Source organism: Neopelma chrysocephalum, unplaced genomic scaffold, assembly GCF_003984885.1.
Source record: "Neopelma chrysocephalum unplaced genomic scaffold, ASM398488v2 Primary Assembly neopelma1_25, whole genome shotgun sequence".
In the NCBI taxonomy this organism is placed as follows: Eukaryota; Metazoa; Chordata; class Aves; order Passeriformes; family Pipridae; genus Neopelma; species Neopelma chrysocephalum.
The window spans coordinates 27,603,701-27,623,343 of NW_020897694.1; the positions used below are offsets into that span (position 1 = coordinate 27,603,701).

At 36.1% G+C, this 19,643-nt stretch overlaps 1 protein-coding gene across 5 annotated transcripts in view; it reads right to left on the reverse strand.

Moving 5' to 3' along the window:
• Nucleotides 1-3,109: 3,109 nt before the first annotated feature.
• Nucleotides 3,110-19,643, reverse strand: part of FGF14 (fibroblast growth factor 14) — a 413,988-nt gene continuing 397,454 nt past the window's right edge. For all 5 annotated transcript variants that reach the window (XM_027674696.1, XM_027674693.1, XM_027674698.1 and 2 more), the window contains 2 exons: nucleotides 10,029-10,227; nucleotides 3,110-6,897 (listed from right to left, as the gene is read on the reverse strand). In XM_027674696.1, coding sequence (XP_027530497.1) covers nucleotides 6,761-6,897; nucleotides 10,029-10,227 — 336 coding nt within the window. In that variant the 3' untranslated portion in view covers nucleotides 3,110-6,760. The remainder of the gene's footprint in view (nucleotides 6,898-10,028; nucleotides 10,228-19,643) is intronic.

Here is a 19,643-nt window from a genome sequence, read left to right on the forward strand (position 1 = left end):
GAAGGTCAACTGACTTGAAAAATCGTCTATGCTACGCAGCAGCTTGGTCTCAGCCAAAGACTTTTGGGCAATGTCAACAAAGTAACTAAAGTTTTAATACAGCAAATACAAACAAAGCAGTGGTATGAACAAAAATTTTATTTTTATTTTCCAATGGTGAAATGTTGCTCAGTGTGAAATTCACATTGAGTAATGAATGATGCACAACTATTGGGACTTCCCTAACTTATTTACATATGAGTCTCTTAATTTTTTGTACACGTAGATTTGGCAGCCCTTGAATTCTTTAGAGCAAAAAGAAGAAATATACATTTTAGTTTCAAAAATGTTTACATTTTGTGAAATCATGATTGAGTGAGAAAATTGATTAAATGGCTGAAAAATACTTCTTTTAGATACCAAACTCTAACACTGGCGTTTAGGTGCCAAGGTCCTAAGAAGAGGTACATGATTCAGAAATAATGGAACTATGTATCAACCAAAAAATGTATTTCCATTATTAATCTAGAAATTAGTTTTCTTTTAGAAAGGACAGTTTTGAAATAGGAAAATACAATGCTACAGAACATGTAACAGAATGCAAAATTTCAAATTTATTTAATTGCCTTATTATTGCCCCTTCCCATGTAGCTTGTTCTCTCACCCATTTTTTTTTAGTTAGCCTGTATTATTTCTTTCTAAAAATGAAACCTGTGAAACCCATGTTCTCAGGGAGCATAATCACCAAACATCCAATTTACATATAAGTTCTGCAGATAAATAATGAGACATACATCCTAAAGCTGTTAGCTGCTCTCTTATTAGATAACCAAAATATCAGGCAGAGTTCTAAAATATATTGATACAGTATAAAGCATCTTCAAAGTAAAATCATCTTGAAATTTTAGTTTATATTTTATACTTGTAACCCTTAAACTCCATGGAACTGAACAGAAATATTATCTTAAGTTTTAGCATATATGCATTTTGCCAACCCTGGTGTCTGGAGAGCACAGATTGTTGCTTTTATTTATATTTACGAATACAGTCGACCTGAATCGCCTTATAATCAGTGGGTTTTTTGCATATACATTCGTCTGCTGAATCAGAGTGGAAACAGTGAAGGATACAAATTTTTCCTTTATTTTCTTCCATCTGTATTTAGTACTGTAATAAGAAAATATCAGATAATCAAAACCCTTATCTGGTGTTAGTAGATGCTTTTGGCTTGTTCATGCCATCATTAGCAGATTTATATATATACTGTAGACCAGCTGTGGTATTTCAGGTACTCATTCATATATAAAAGAACAATTCTTTAGCTGGTTGCAGTATTGTATTTGATGCATTTTACTTTGTAAATTGCTTTAATTTTAAATTTATATACTTAAAGATTGTAAGGTAATTCTTATTTCTAGTTTGTTTGGGTTTTAAAAAAAAAACCAATCAACTCCAACATTTTGACTACTGGACCCATTACATAGCCACAGTATTTCAAAAAGTGTTATCCAAGTTGTTTTTTAAATTACATATGGAAAAAAAAATAGAATATCTACAACAGTTACTCTCCATGTTTCATTAAAATGCAATTATCAAACAAAATGGTGCTATTACTATAAACCATAAAGTATTAACTAAGACTACAAAAAATGTAATGTTCACATTAATTTTCTTCCAATTTTTATTTTATGTCTTATAACGTTGCTTGAGCATTTCCCCTGCTCTTCATGTTGAGGTAACTGGTGGTGTAACACCCAGCAGATCTGTTTTGTGGCTGATTTCCTCACTAAAAAAATGAGATTGGAAGAAATAAGATTATTATTCCACATATGTGAATATAATAGCTCTAATATCAAATTGTTATTTTACACCTCATTAAGTATGATGGGAATTCTAGATACGTCAACTGTAAAAGCAGGAAGAGGCATAAGGAAGTGAAACTTACTGCTTGATTCTTTGCAGCTAGTGACTGTAAAAACTTTCTCCCAGGCCTGTGACAAAAGGCAAAACCAAATTGGATAAATGGGGATTTTGTACTGATTAAATTAGTAAACCTTATGAAAAAAATACTATGTCCTTGCTTTCTTATGAGAGAAAGAACACAATCCAGAAGTGTGCTGAATGCTTCTATAATAGACTTGCAGGATAATACCTACTGTATATAACTTATCTGTAATATCAGCTATAAAACAGCTGTGGATTGATTTGCTTCTATAAATTATTAACCTGCTTGTGACCCTTTTTTTCAGTGGCCATACTCTCTTTTAGAAACATCCAGATGAACATTTAACATGTACCTGCTCTCCCTTTTCTGATGCTTTGCCCATTGCTTCTTAGCAGAATGACATCTCACTTTGTAGCTAAATGATACAGCTACGTGATACTGGGATGAAGAAAGCTCAGTTGAATATTTCTGTGACTAGGTAACAGAACAAAAATTTTATTACATCTTTAAAAATAAGTCATAACATTCGCATTAGTCATCACCAAAAAAAAACCCCTTTTATTAAACATTTTAGAATGCATTGCACAGAATATGAATTTATCTAAAGGGTCATTTAAAAGAAAGAGAACCTTCTCATTTAGTCTAATTTTACTTGCATTCCCATTTGAATGGAGCTGAATAATTTCTTCTTTATACCAATAAACAGAAGGATCAGCAAGACATACTTTTACTGCATGGACCAAACTGCCTGATTTCATACCTCATTGCTTAAACTAGTATTAAATCAAGACAAAAAGTTTCCCTACATATATATATAAAGCCAGAGTTCTTAATGTTGTGTCAGGTATATGCCATAGTCAAAGTGAATATCTTTACTTTATGGGGGTGAGAGGGTGGGGAGAGAGGAGAGAGGTTTAGCAAGAATCAACATGACTACACCAGTTAAAGTTTATGAAAATGACAATATATTAAAAAATCATTTGAGAATGGCTAAAACCCCCAACAAGTTAAGCAAAGGCTGTGTTATGTGAACCACAAAGCACTTAAAAGGAGCTAGAGCCCCTTCTATAGGCTCTATCATGTGAGCAATCTCATAAGGATTCTTGTGTATTTATAAAATTTTTGAAGTACAACAAAATGGTGCTTTGTTGAAATAGTTCATATCTACTTAAAACTGGATTTCTAAAACTGTGCAGGTGTGATTGATTTTGCCAAATAGAACTGTAGCTGAAATACAGATTTAAAAAAAAAGAAAAGGAAAGAGATAATGACCATATGCAGTGTTAACATATAAAATGGTAAGATGAGGTTAGATTGCTGTGCAAACAGTCTCTCAGAGATTAGAGAAAACCCAGAAGAATAAAATACAAAGCAAGCATGCAAAAGATCTGGAAGGCTGCAGATTCACAGGCAGCTGCACATGTAAGTACAAAACCCCCAGTCTATAAATACAAATTGATTCCATCAGGTTTACTATACAGTACTTTAGTAGTAACAGACAGTTGAAAACAGCTTTCACTTAAAAGCAAAATTAATTTTAGAGGGAAGAAAATGGTGAAGTCTCATTCTGGAGAACAGCAAGAGAGGTATTATATTAAGGAGCTAAAATTTTCTTTGGCATGGTAGAGGGGGAGAATTGAGTTTGCCAACCTATTTACATGAAGTTTCACCATCCTGTGGGCAGTGCAATGATGTTTTGCACAGTCTACTTTTTACATAAACTTTTTTGTTGGTTTCATATGTGCCTTCATATAAATGCTTTATTCATCATTTTGAATCTGTGTATACATCAAATAAGAATAAACAAACTGTACAATGCAAACTCTTTGCATATATGTATGTAAATTTAGTAGTACTGACCAACAGTTCTTTGACAGATACAACCTACAACATGCAGTTCATCCTTGCCATCCTCTTTCCACGCAACAGATGAGATGACAAAATAAAAGGGAAGAAAGAAAGCACAAAGACAACTTTTTATGTTTAAACAAAATGTAATAATAAAAAAAAACTAGGACATCTATTCATTGGATTAAACATACATGAGAATTTAGCCCATAGCAACAAAACCAGAAAACAATAATTTAAAAATTGCTGTATTTCCAGTATGCACTAACAACTTACAGAAATTAAATCTGGCCTTAAATACAGACTCCCAAAGTGATTCACAGATCATAGTTACTCAGGATCAAAAGGTTAGTGTTGAAAACAATACTTATATAGGATCAGGCCATGAACCAGAACTTCCTTGCTTCACTCAGCCAGTTTTCCAGCCCTGTCTCTCCTCAGGCTCTTACACTGGGGAGTAAAAAGACAGCTGGATGGGACATGAACTCGTGTATTCACTCCTCATGAATCAGGTGAGAGAGAATGTAGCCTTCAGCTGTATAGTATTATTTGAAATACAGTGAAGTGCTCCTCTTATAATTGTAGGAAGGCCTGGGGCCATCCCTGGGACCCAGCTGATAGTACAGCATCATGGCTGCTGCCTCTCATGAATCCTCCAGGTGCAGAGCAAGCCCCCAGCTCATCATGTGAGTTGCTTTGGTTTTGTTTTGTTTTCTCAGGGATGGTGCATAAATCCCACTGGACCAGATGGGATTAGAAGGGTACACCAAAGTTTTTAATAAAGTGGTGTTTTCCTCATGCACACATATTTAGTGCTAGCAGACAAGGGCACAGTCTAAGTCAAAGTTTCTTTGCATTTTTATCACAGTTTTAGATTAGGTTTGTTTTTTTTTCCCCCCCCTACATGGATAGAGGGCTTCATGCTTAACTCATTCCCTCCCTAGAAAGACCCAACATCAAGTATTAGCTTGCTGTTCTCATAGCACATATACAAAAGGAAGTCTGGCCTACAGAAAAAAAAAAGTTTATCTAGAATTTAGCGGCTTTACAGTAGCCTCCTTGAACAGTGCACTAAATGTTTCTTATAAAAACAGAACACATTTTAAAATTAGTATGAAGAGTTCATTCAGACTGAATCAGTTGTTCAGCTGAGCAGACAGGGAGTTTGAAATAACCAGCAGCCTCTCTTAGGGACTTCAGCACAAAGACGTGGTAAAACAAATTGCCAGAAATACAGAGCTAAAAAAGGAATGGATGGTTTCCTCCTTTTTTGTCTTTAAATATCAAGGTAACAGCAAGAGGCCACACAGTTTTCCAGACTGAGATACAGTATGATCTCTGCTGCCATCTCTGAGAAATAAATTCCATCTTAAGCATACAGAGAGTGATCATATTTTTAATCTCCTGAAAGCCTGTGACTAAGCATGCAAAAACTTCAGTGGCATCTCTGTGGCATTCTCTAATTCTTCCCCCCCCACGCCCACCTCACCCCACAACATTGGCTTAATTGTTCACAAGTGAGAAACTCAAAGGGTTAATGTTGTTTCTGGTAATATGATCCAAGGCTTCAATTTTATAATGTTTTTCATTTCTTCTAGATTGATGTAGGAGAAAGTACAGTATATAGAGATCAAGGCAAGGCACCTTCAATCTAGCAAGTTGGTGGGCATGTTATCCTCAGAAGCTGGGTGGAGGTACATACCGGGATATCAGTGAAATACATAGGACTGGACTTTGCATGCTTAGCTAAAAATAAAAATAAAGTTTTGTAATATGTCCAGTTTTAAAATTTTTTTTTAAACACCAGAAATATTAAACTATAATTTGTAACTACCCTTTGCATTGGTGCTGCAAAAAAGAACACAACAACATCCTTGCCCATGCTTTGCTAAGTAGGTGTGGAATTCAGCCAAAAATAACAATGGCATTAAGTTCAGTTCCTTAAAAACAGGAAAGGATTATATTTGAAATGGATTTAGGTAGCACGATTCTGATTAGTCTTACTTTTTTTTTTTTTAATTGGTGGTGGTTGTTTTTCAAACAATGAAGATTTAGTAGATGAAAAATGAGCCTTAATTCAGGCCTACAAGGCCTACAAAATTCTTTGGACCCACTTTCCCAAAAGTGAGTGGGTCTTGCTCGCTGGGCAAGGCAAATGTTACCATTACCAGTAAGCCTGTGATATGTATAAAAGACACACACAAAAAGAAACTATAGGGGGATGCCAAACACATGTTTCATAAAACTCCCCGTTGGTTGTGTTTGACACTCTTCCCTCCACTATAATGCCAACCTCAGAAGCACAGTATCTTTTACTAAAGAGTATTCACATTTAATCAATATTGTAAGCCAGAGACAACGATCCTATTCTTTATAGATATAATTTGTAATAATAGATTTTTGAAGGCTTCCAATTCCCTGATTGCTTTCAAAACTAAGCCACCGGTAACACTTAAGTTATAGAGAAACACAATCCCTGCAAAAGGTCACAAACAGTGGAGCGAGCAGCCTTATAAAAAAGGGAAGAAGAGAAATTCATAATAGCACAGGTTTACAGCATCTAACTAGAAATTACTTGATTATTTGTGTGCTACAAAATAGAACTTAAACACATGGATTTTGCTGAAAGTGGACTCAAAAAGGGATTATGGGCAATTGTCAGCAGGCAAGGTATCAAGTGTACTTGTGAAGTATGTCATTCACATGAAGTGTCACAGTTACAGAAAAGATATTAAAAAGGCATTCCAATATCTGGTAGGGCATTCCATGGTCTGAGTTTAGCTGGTTCGTCCAGGTGTCTTCTTGTTTTGGGTAGAGCTACACGTTGAGATTTATCCACTTGCAACAACTCCGTTCAGAAACAGCAACAGGCAAGTCGGTGACTTGCTGCAAGCTGATCCACAGACACCACCGAGAGGAAGTCTGGCAAGGATAAATCACTCAACTGTACTCGAGATTCAGTAAGTCACAACACCTGTGAGGATCTGGCTATGTCGTCTTGCTCTTGTTAACTGGTTTGCCGCCATTCATTATTGCAGATGCACTTGTGCTTTTACTTGGAGTTACCCCAGCCTTTGGCACTGTTTCTCCAATATCATGCAAAGATGGTTCTCGATACATGGCAACTGAGGGGAGAGAAGAGAAAGGAAGAAGCACTTTTAAGAACGTATCACATGTAAGAGTTCATCTCAAATAATTATCTACTATAACTGATATTGTAGGATGTTCCTCTTGCATACCAGGGAAACTATTTATTTTGACAGACACTTGTTTTGCATCACTGATAGATATTCTTGACCCTCCAAAATTCTCACTTCTTCATCTCACTTAAAAACACAGTAAGAAACTACATGCTTCCTTGTTTGATGGACACTATAGATTTTTGGAAATTAAAAGCTACTCTTCTATCTTAGCATAAAGTGAACACACAAAAATGTAAATGTATATACACATATGTATATATATAGACCCCTTAAATAAACATGCAAGCTTTTAGAAGTAAAATATGATAAGACAGATTATATTTTAAAAATGGGATCATACAATACAGTTGTCTAGACTTGTGTTCTTTTTTAGTCATATTTGCAAGAGTAGGCTAGGATCCAGTTCTACGAAGTTATGTGTGCATCAGTCTCTCAAATCTAAGGAACTTGGCTATGATCTCTTCAGTTGTATCCTGAAGAAATATCCCGGAGATGTGGAGAGTACACAGGAGATTTGGGTTTTTTTCTTCCCTCCTTTCCAAAAACATATGCAGTAACCACTGATCTCCACTGAATGTAGAAGTGCAGAAAACTCCAGATGGAACTATTAACTGAATTCTTAGAGGAATTAAAAGTTTGCCCCAGGGCTTCAGTTCCTATCTAACCACTTCAAATCCTTTGAGAAAAATACATGTATTCAATTACACAGTTCCAGCATTAAGCTTCCTTAATGATTAATGCTCCTGGATAATTCAATTTCATTTTCCATGTCACTGAATCAGGTAATATTTCCACTTATACCTAACTTCAGTAGCATTTATTTATATCAGAGCAATGTTAAAAGAGATGTCAAAGCAGTCAAAGGAATTAATCATCACACTGACTTTGGGACTGGCTGTGTGTTGCCATAGAGAGCACAATCCCTTCATCCCTTGGCTAATTAGAGCAGGAGGCTGGAGCATCAAAGTGCTGACCTTGATCTTCAATGGTGTGAAGTTTCATAATAAATATGAAGGGCCCCATAGCATCATTAACGAATCAAATACTTGTTCTAACATTTCCAGTGACATAATCTACATCCTTTTATGGCTTCTAGAAGACTGAAATTAAATGTCTTCTTTAGAGTACATAAGGCTGGTTACGATCTATGTCTTCAGAGTGCCCCATAACAGTGTTTAGGGCACTTAGTTGATTAATTAGAAGATCTTGATGAAGTAACACTGTGACCTACACAACTATTAAATTGAACATGAGATGGAACTATAAAGTAAGGAATTTTATAGAAGAGCTGTCATATTTGATGATTCTTATAGGCAATGAAACAGGAGCCAGGCGTAAAAGAGTTAACTGAAATATCTTGGCCTGCTAAGAAACTACCAACATCTAAACAATCTGTGTTCGTTCTGTTCTGCCTAGTGGACTAAAACTTAAAAAAATGGTAGAAGAAGCATACAATAGGCCTAGAGGTAATAAATTAGGATGCAGTAAGATAAAGTAGACATTTGAATAGGAGAAACAGGCCTGGAGCCAAGGCTTTCTCCAAGCTTCAGTGAGCGGGTCAAGAACAATGGAAAAGTAGGAAGGTCAAGCTGAGGAAGATGAGATGAGACCCCAGACTCACGAGAGGAAGACCGGATCTCCCTCCAAGATTGAAGGCCAAGAGAAGCACCACCCCAAACCCCGCCTGAGCTCCACCTATACTCTGCCTGTTATTAATATGTATAGATAGCTGTTGTAATCACATGAATATGCATTTAGTCATATATGAAAATTGTATAAAAACTACTGATTTTGTGTGAGACCCTTGAGCAAGTTCTTTGTGGTGCGAACCCCGCTTGCTCCCAGCGCTGTCAATAAATACCTTTGCTGCTCAAAGATCTGAAAGTCTCTGAGCAGTTGTTTACATCAGATTTTTCAGATTCAGCAATATAAATCAAGTTATTTCTATGCATTGTCTAAGCTATTTTGATAGTCTGATAATCCAAATATTATTGAAAAAGAGTAACTTCTTTCCTAATCCATATTAGTTTGCATCTCTTTTAAAAATTCAATGGCTTTCCCTCTTAGCAATTTGTATTATTTAATATAAAGGAATCAAGATATAAAGTATTAATATTGTTGAGAGCTCATGGAACTACTGGAAGCTTCCACAAGACAAGGAAAGCAAGAAGATATCAATCTGATGTCTTTGATGTCTTTGACTTCAAAAATGAAGTCAAAACTTAGATTATTCTGATTCTTTCTTTATGATGAAACTAAAATATTTAACAAACTGATCATCTAATCAAAAATTTACTCAGACACGTTTTCAGATGTTAAGTGATGAGATAGCTTTCAGAATGACTGAGGCTATATGCGGCAATAAGAACAGTAAAATTTGGAGTGCCATCAGGACAAGAAATGAAAGACAGCATAGGTTTATAGAGGCTTGCAGAATGCATAGGATAAGACAAAAGTTCCAAGATATAAATGGATGCATTTTTCAGAGCATGTGTGACATCATTTAAGTGTGTAAGATTACTGTGACTGTTATTTGCTTCTATCTTGGTTTAAAGGCCAACTTACAAAAGTTATGTACGTTACACCAACTGGCAAAGTAACACAGCATGATTTATTTCATAGAGACCTTCGTGTTTTGTATTAGAAAGCTTTTACTTTGAAATGCTGACATTTCATCCATTCCCTATATAACTCCCGATTATCCTACAATATCCATTATTTCATTCTGCCTAATAAAAGGACTATTTTCTCAATGCAAGACTCACAACAGCTTTTGTCCCTACCAACAGAATATTTTAAAAGCAGCACAATGCACTTCCACAAAAGAGTTCTTTTCTTATAGAATGACCTCTTAATCCCTGGAAAAATGTTTTTACATATGCCCTTTCTATCATCCCTATGCTGAAGCACAAAACTGCTTCATGAATCTTTAGGACTGTTATTAGTAATGGCCCCTGTGCAAGGCACACACATTCAGAAAGGGCATTTTAGAAACCATTCCCATTTCTCGTGAGATTTATAGGAAGGTCTACCAGCAATGGACTGAGCCTCACCTTCCAATGGCTTGGGTAGAAAATGAGCTGCTGGTTTTGTTTTCTTCACTCTATTTCCTTTCATGACCTGCCCTTCTTTGTTCAGCCCCAAGAACCAGGCCCTCCCGGACTCCTGTTGTCTGTAGAGCATGGATGAGTAGATTACATAATAATTTTCAAAAACGGACTCCTTGAATTTGCACTCTGGTGTAAAAAGTTCCTGTGGGAGGAAAAGTAAATGTTAAATGGTATCTCTAAAGTGCGGCTTCTGTTTAGTTAATTTACAAATACCTCTTGATAAGTTTAATATATGACTTATAATAAGGTTCTGCTTCGAGAACAGGAGTTCTGTCTTCCTCTGGAAGACCTTCAGGTGAACTTCCCATGGATGCCTCAGTTTTCCCATCTGTGCAAGAGGGATAGTACATTTTCAAAGTAGAAAGGAAGCTATACAGACATTAAAAAATGTTTAAAATACATGAATAATTATTATTGTGCTTATTTTTTCAGACAGGATATCCTTATTAAGAAAGTCTATGCTGAAATAGCATTAATGAGATGTCAGTTGTTCTAACATAATGAATGCAGCAAACTTCCTCTGGTTTACAACAACTAATATTTGAAGCTCAAAATGCTGCTACTAATGTATTAAGATATATATCATACCCTGGAATCCACATGGCCCGAAACACCACAGGAAAATGCTATTTTGATGTACAAATTCCTGGACAAAGAAAAATAATTCTCACTGACATTCTCAGCATTCATTCCAAAAGTGGAATATTTTTCGGAAGTCGCATTCAGTAATAGCAGTTGTCCAAAAACTCTCTCTATAGGTTAATCTAAACACAAACTTCTGCAGACCAGTAGCAAAATAATAATTTAAACATAGATATATATTTTAATAACATATGTAACTGACAAAATAAATGGTGTGAGATAAAGATTACCAAAATTCTTTGAAAAAACCAGCAAGTTAATAAGCAAATAAAAATACATTTAAAAATATCACAAGAAAATAAGATTCTGTATGATGTGATTTTCTGTCTGTGGACCCATCTGCTGAAGCCTGTAGAAGAAATAAGACATAAAAGGAGGAGGTAGATGTGGAAAAGAGGGAAAAGCTTAACTTACCTTGCTAAGCTTTCAGAGAGCAAAGTTCTCAACCCTGAATACTCTTTTTATATTTCTTTTGGTTATCTTTCCCAAGTAGTAAAAAAAATCTGAAAACATCATATCTTTTCACTTCTCCATTCACAGTATTTTTTATTCATTTCTTTTTTTCCTGGCCCCACGCAGTACTGAGTAAACACCCAGCAGGCAACATGTTTTCAAGGTCTCTATGCCATCCCCAGCTGCCTATATATTGTAAGAATTTCACAGCTCTTTCTGTCACAGATTTACTTTCTGGAAATCAAAGTCCTTAAAGACGTAGTTCCCCATACCAAAAAGCACAGATGAAAGACTTTTCTGAATCTGCAATAAATGTCACTTAGTGCACAACCAAGTTCTTCTATATGATGGGGTACATAGTGTTCATATTACCATGGCTTAAGTTACCACCAGTAAGCAAAGCTGTTTTGATGAACACCAGGCATACTATTAGCATTTTCAGTTACGGAGCATCTTTGAACCTCAGATAAAAAGAATTAATGTATTTTATGCAGCAACAGACTAAAAGCAGTTGCTGTAGCATCTGGAAATGACTTGTGAGCCTGCCCTAAAATAGGTTGCTTTGGCTGTGTGAGCCAGTACACTTAGTGTCTATAGGTCACACTCATTCACAGGGTGCAAAAAAAATTCTCTGATATGTGCAACGGGCATCTTTTTGTACTACAACTTTTTTACCCCCTATGTGCACAATTGCATATATATATATATATATATATATATACACACACACACACATGTGCATAAATGCAAATACAGTTTGTAATAGAAGCACTGAATACTAATGACAGGAAACAACTTAAATGCACCTTCTCCTTTGCCATGGGGCTTTTTCTCTCTCTGTTCCAAGACTTTAAGACACCTGTCGTTTGTGTTACTCTCTTTTCTCCTCCAATGATTTCAAATCACAGTAGAGCTCAAGGCGACTGAAAATGAAACCAGAATGCAGGGTGGCATGCTAGAGGGAATGCCTGTTAAAACCTAGCACAAGCATTTACATGCGACTCGTGTTCCTCAGCTGTTGAAACAGCAGATGCTAATCAGGAAATGCCTACACAGCTCTCCTCATTACCTACTTCACTGAAAATGCTACCCCCTGTGTTCCCCATGAAGTTTTACTTCCTTGCAAAGCTCAATTACCATAAACACTACTCCTTAGCCAATACTCACATTTTTTTTTTTGCTATAAACAAAAGCTGTTTGTCATTCTACATTCCTCTGTACTAGAGACGGTTGGCTGCCTCTAAATGCTATTTGTGTGTTTTCCCCTAACAATATCCATTACCATACTTAAACAAGACTCTTTCAAGTCATATCCCTTCTCTGAATCAAACCCAACTCTTTCCTCTTTCACTTCTTTGGCATGTGTCATATGTTTCTGACAGTGCACAGCATATGAAATGGTAGGTATTTACCAGGTTAAAAAAAATGGATTATTTCTATACTATTACTTGTCTACTCCTGGACAAACTAGCATCATTAGTATTATGTAGTTATGAAAAGCACAGTAACAGTCTGATAATTTTTTTTCCCCTTTAAGGAACAGTCAAACCTGAATACTGTACTCTGCCTAAAAACACTGCAGCTATCCAACTCCAGACATCTGGGTCGTGTAACAGCTTTGGAGAGGGTTTGCTTTCATCCAGTATATTAGGATGCAATTCTGCTGGGTTAAAATCTCAGTCAAAAAGTCCCTTAAATATATGTTACTTTAAAGTAGAATAATAATTCTACTGATGTGAGGAGTATTCATGAATGAAAATTAGGCACCTGACAATTACTATACTGAACTGCAGCCATCAGCTCCTCTGAGGAAAGAGTTAGTCAAAAGGAGACTTTTGAAAGGTCCACCTTCCCCGGGGCTCAGGTGGAAATTGAATATTTCTAAGTTAAGAGTGATGCCTAAAGTCTTGCCTTAGACACCATCTCAGCTGGCTGAAAAGCTATAAGCGTCTATACTTTCTTCAGTAAAGTACCCATAACACCTAAGATATTGTTTGTGCAAACATCTAAGATATTATTTGTGCATGTTTGCATGTACCTAGACAAATCTAGATCTGTATCTCTAAGACTCAACCCAGTAAGAACTATCAGAAAATTACCAATGTGCTAAACAGCACCAACTTAAAAAAAATCATCCACAGGTGACTTTACTCAAATCCAATGCTGGAGGGAAAGGTAGGATAATGGTATTTTTTTAAGGGAAACTCAATGGTGCAGGCACTCCCCTAGGCTATCTCCCTATCTGTATCCAACCTGAAGGAATCCAATATGCGTCTGGCTGATATGGATAATTTAGATCTTGGGTTTGAACCCAGGACATTTTGTATTAGGAAGTGACATCACTTGCAAATAACAACTTGTGCTCAGGATTTCTCTTCCAAGGTCCATGCCCAGATTTAACCTGTAGTTTTATATAAAAAGTGGTTTTATCCTGTCAAAGCAACATTTGAAAAATGAAAAGTATACCAGCTGCCAATTTCCAAAACCTCAAGAATAGGTTTTGGCTGTGAACTGCAGTCTGATACAGCTTCCTGGGTCCTGGGGAAAGGAAGGATGTATGAAACTGCATCTTGCTGAGGAAGGATTTTCACTTGGATATTTTTGCTAGATTCTTATCAAGTTTTTGCTTGATGTGAGTCCTATGTGGAGATATTTTAAACCTTCTGGTTGCAGTAGCATTAATACATATCACAACACACAGATCATGGATTCAAACTTGTGGAATCAAAATTTCTGTTATTGTGGAGTTTTTAGTTTAGAGGCCCCCAGCAGTGTCACCAAATCTCAGCATTGTATTACTCCATAATGATAGGGGCTTTGCTCATGGAATCATGTGGTAGTGTCAGAATCTACTTTCACTTAAGAACAAAACCCCAAACAAATAAAATAAAAACCCACATTATCCATTTCTCACATCTGGGAGTGCCTGAACAACAGAGCTCAGGTTACCTGTGGTGTCAACATGAAGATATAAGAAATGTTGGAAAGTAATTCAGATGACAATTGAGATGAACTCCCTACCAAATAATGTCTTTCTGTCAATCAAAGGCTGAAGTCTGACATGATGAAGCTGGGCCTCAATGCCAATCAATAATATGGCACAGTAGCAAATGGCTAAATCAAAGTACAGGGGGTAGCACTGTATTTCTCAGTGCAGAAGGGGATAATGCTGCAGTAATCGAGGTGTGAAATGATGAGATCCCAGAAAACAGCTGCAGTGCAGTGGAAAGGCAAAAGGCCTTGTCATAAACATATTTGTGCAGCAAAATCTGTAAGATCTTGAGGCTTCTCCTGCACATGAGACCTGGAACACATCTAGATTGATATTTCTCTGACTTGCTGCACATTGAATTAGGTGAGTTAGACTACCTTTTTACAGTATACCTATTTGACACATGCCAGCGTAAGAAAAAAAATTACTAAAGATTTCCCAACCATAGTATCAAATTTTTCCAACATTTAAGCTGGACAAAAGTCTGCAGTTCAAAATGATCTTGTGCATTAGTTCCTCTTCAAATGGCAGAAAACACAGCAACACATAGTTATGTACCTTATGGATTAAGGAGAAATTTATAATATATTTCCTGTACGTTCAGAAGACATTTAGTGGATCTGGGCCTAAAAGCCCCCTAAAAACCCCATAATTTTTAAACATAAAAACAAGAACAAGCAAAGTTGGCAGAATTTTCTATGTGCAAACTGGCCACATAAGATACCAAGGAACATAGGACTTCAGCTACCACTACAGACTTTGTGGTCACTTTACTAACAAATCTTCAAAATATACAGCAGTACTAGCTGAATTTGGCAATCCTACAGATGCCCCATGAAAGCAGCAAATACTCAGAACCACTTTCACACACTTTGTGCCATCTTCTGATGGAAAATTTCCTTAATAGATTACAACAGTCAGAGAACACCATTATTGGCTCTTCTAAGCTGATGTTATTTCTGTCCTCTGGAAGATTACTAAACATGTGGACTTAAAAAGAAAATTAAAAAAAATAGGACTTGATATCAGGCAGGTAAAAACCAGGGATGACTCTTCTTTAAGAATCACTGAGAGTGCAGTAAAGATGGCAGCGTGTAAAAGCAAAATTTTTAGCTACAATTCCTGTCTCTCATTTTTAACTTTTTTAAAGACTTGAACATGTGAATATCATTGCTTGTAAAGAAACAAAACACAACATTTGTCTAAGTTTAGGCAAAATTGTATGCAAATCAATGCTATGGCAAATATTAACACTTTACTGGAATTCTAATTAGTGGGGATAAGAGTGGTAATATTGATCATGTAGCAATTATTTCATTCATTGACATTCATAAGAACCTAAATTAAGGTAATGAATAAAAGCCACACAGCATACATAAAGACAAAAGAACAAAAATTAGTTTGAACAGATACCTGTGTTTAAGAGAATCACAGAATAGTTGTAGTTGGAAGGGTCCTCTGGAGACCATCTAATTCAACCCCCAATACTAAATACAGCCCGAATTTGGCTTAATTTTATGTCCAGATTGGAATCATAGAATCATTAAAGATGGAAAAGGCCTCCAAGATCATCAAGTCCAACCTTTGCCCGAACAAGACCTTGTCAACTAAACCATAGCACTAAGTACCACATCCGTTTATTTCCTGAACCCTTCCAGGGATGGCGACTCCACCACTTCCCTGGACAGCCCGTACCAATGCTTAACCTTTCTGTGCAGAAATTCTTCCTGATGTCCAACCTGAACCTCCCCTGGCACAGCTTGAGGATATTTCCACTTGCCCTGTCACTAGTTGTCTGGGAGAAGAGACTGACTCCCACCATGCTACAACCTCCTTTCAGATAGTTGTAGAGAGTAATAAGGTCAAAACAGAACATAAAGCAGCTCAGATTACAAAAACTTCCTTGTTTCGTAACAGAAAGGTTGCTTTGCTTAAACTAGAAGATATGGCCATATTTAATTATAATTTATTAAAGGCAATAATATTTTGTATGGAAAGCAGAGCACATGCTCACCACTTGCATAAACTTACCATTTGCAAGACTAAACAATGATGTCAGATAAAAGCATATTTTAAATAATAACTTCAAGAATGATCCCAAATTGCTACTTATATATACACTAAGGAGAAGTCATATATTTCTCTCTCCTTCTACATAGCAGCTATTACACACACTGCCCAGGTATTTTATTTTTTATCACTACCTACAATTCAGAGTCATCAACTCAGTGGGACATGGCTGTAATAAAACAAATTTTCCTTGATATAAGCATTTATGATATATGTTATTTAAAGTTGTACAATTTACTCAAAAAAATGAACTAATGTTTGTGAAATGCAGTCCATCATGAATATCTGAAATGTAATCCTCACATTAGGTGTGAATGAATAGAGGTTGTTAAAAGTTGAGGGAAGGTTTGGGTCAGCAGTCTGGAAAAGGTTGCTAATTTTCAAAACTGTCTTTATGGCACTTGTGTCAAAACTAGAATACTCCACCAAATGCTCAAGAGAAGAGCCACTAAAAAAGTGTTGTCTTACTTGAATAAAAAAAGCAAAATTAATTTTAGAAATATTTTCAAGAAGCCAAATTTTTAACCATGGATTTAGAATGGCTGCAGCACACCAACAGCCATCACATATTATAGCATATGGTCAAGTATAATATCCTCACAGACATATAAAGAAGAGTGAAGTTAATTTCTGCTTCAGTTCAACTCTGAGCTCTCACAGAAATGTGTAATTTTTGGCTTGAGTACATCTTTGGCTTTAAAGGAAATGCAACCAGAATCCCTCTATCACTGAAATGAGGTATTCAATCTCCTCACCAACTAATCCTCAGCAGCTATCTTTCCTTAAGATTCAAATTTGCAGTAGAAATCTGCTTTAAGGCTTCAGCTTAAACAACAACTATAACTTCTTGCTGTATCAACACAGAAAGACATCTTTTATCTCCTGTACAGCATCTATGATTAAAGAAATCCAGTATGAGTAAGAAAGACAGACGCCCCAAGGTACAAGTAGAGAAATTGCATGCATTGTAGGGAATGTTTTCTTCCAGTACTGTTATGAGAAATTTTGGAGAAGAGCATGAGTAAACCATCCTGTCTTTGATGGTCACTTCCTTTCAGAACAGCCATAATTCATCAGCTTGTAGATAGCACCAGGTTCTCAGCTAGAAAAGGTCAGCACCAAGGGAAAACTGGGACAGCACTAAATTAAGAGACTGAAAGGAAGGATTTAACAACATAGCTGTTGAAACAAACCACGATGGGCTGGGGAAGGAATTCTAATCAGGTTGCCTATGGATCCACCGTTCTGTCTATGGATGAATAATGCAGGAGGCATACAGAATACACTCAGTCATAGACCAAAACTTTCCAAATGACAGTGGAATTTTTTGAAACAAGTTCATTCAGACACCTACAGTCATTTCTGTAGACAACCTTTTGCAATCCAAATGCCTCAAATAAAACAAACTATAAAGAAAAGAGCAAAGTAGTTATTTAAATGGCTGAGTACCCAAAAAGAACCAAGGAGGCTGTTTTTTTCTATTTGTTTACCACTAATGAAATTCCTGCTCCTCTCCAATACACTGAAATATTGGATAAAGAAAACTGATTACAGTTTTTACCACTATTGGTCAGTGTCAGATGGGATGGTATATTTTCATATACATGGTGTTTTTGCAGACCTCCCCGAGTATGATAGTATGACATATCCATAACCATGTAAAAATGCTAAAGTAAACATAAATAGATGCAAATTCAAAGGTATTTTCTAAGGTTCACTTTGGGCTCTCTCAGTTCTACATGTTCCTTCCAAAAGATGTGCGAATTTATGAAAGTTTTAAATGAGTGTCACTTGCAAGCTGAGCAGTTAGAAAAAGTTACAAGAACATTCAAGTTATAAGAAGTGGCCTACTTTAGTGTACTCTTTTCTATTTCTTTTTTCTTTACAGTTGTGAGCTTGTTTTTCTACTTGCAGCCTTTTTTTATGACCTGTCAGTGAATGAATTATACTGTCTAAAAACTAACTATTATAAAAGACAGGGGCTGGAATAAATAAAAGTCAGGAGGATAGGTCAATTAGAACTTCTTGCTAATATATCTTTTTTAACCTTTTGCTGTTTTACACTAGGTGTTCATAAAAAGAACATGGAAGGTAAGTTCAGAGGAACCTCAGTCTGAGGAGACTTGTGTAAGGCAAAACTATTCTGTAAAGAATATAATCAGTTCTCTGAAAAAATGCATTAGCTAAGTCTTCTCTTATTTTCACGATGCAATATAAGCTGCAGTTGACCACTGAAGGATGGGAAGCAAAGGGAGCAGAGACAACTTTCAGATGTTTCTTCCTTAACTCTTTTTATACAGCAAATACGTATTTTAGGAGAAACAGCAATTTCTTACTTCTTTCACTGTGAATCTTTTTGCCCATCTTTGGCCTTCCAGCATGGAAGCACAACTGTAAATATTCAACAGGCTTTCCCTGTTTCCTTCCAAAGCAGCTTCCACATATGAAGACAAAAGGCTCGAAATCTATTCTCTGTTCTCCTTCCTTCTTTCCTTTTCCAACAAGAAGACAGAAAATGCTGGACATCAAATTTGAAAGACAGCCAAAACCTGACAGGCTGACAGGCTTTTAAATATTCTGTACTGTTTCTTGGTTTATGCATTTTCATTCTTTCTTAGAGATGGATGCTTACAGCACTGTTCCACTTAAACATAAAAAGTCAGTGCACACAGCATGGGACACCCAACAGAGTGCTGCCTGCCACATAACCTCTGTCCAGAAAAGATGACCCAAGAGCACAGTTGCCTTAATTTATTTATTTAGTATTGCCTGAAATTAATACAAGTAGACAAAAATCCTAAAATTCTTCCTAATGTATTATATATGTATCCCATGCAAATAGCAATATTCACAAAAAAAGCCATCTTTTCACTTAATATATTTCATTTCATTCAGAGGTCTAAAAATATGTTCCTGTTATTATTTAATTTTTATACACCTATACAGCTGTTACTTCAAGTATCCATTATCAGAAGAAACTTAAAGTCCAGAGATTCACACCCAAACATTCAAAAGCTGTATAGTGAATCAATGCAAAAGACAAAAGAAAATCCATTTTGTCTCCTGTTTTAACTAACAATTAATGGGAAGTAAAATGTCAGCCACTAAAAGGTATTTTTTTGGAATGGCATCACACCATTAACCAGTCAGAAATGGTGAAAGGAAATAAGTCAGACACTTTTGTGCATATCCTTATGTTGAAACCCCAGAAACTTAATGTATCCCATTACAAAGGAGATGATTGCATGCAACTCTTAACCCACCCAGCAGTGATGCTTGTTTTTGTTATGGATGGGTAACAGCAAGATGGTTATAGCTATATCCTGATGCTCAGATAAAAGTCCTCTTTTCACAACAAACATATATGGGTTGATTATGAACAATTGATTATGAATATAGAT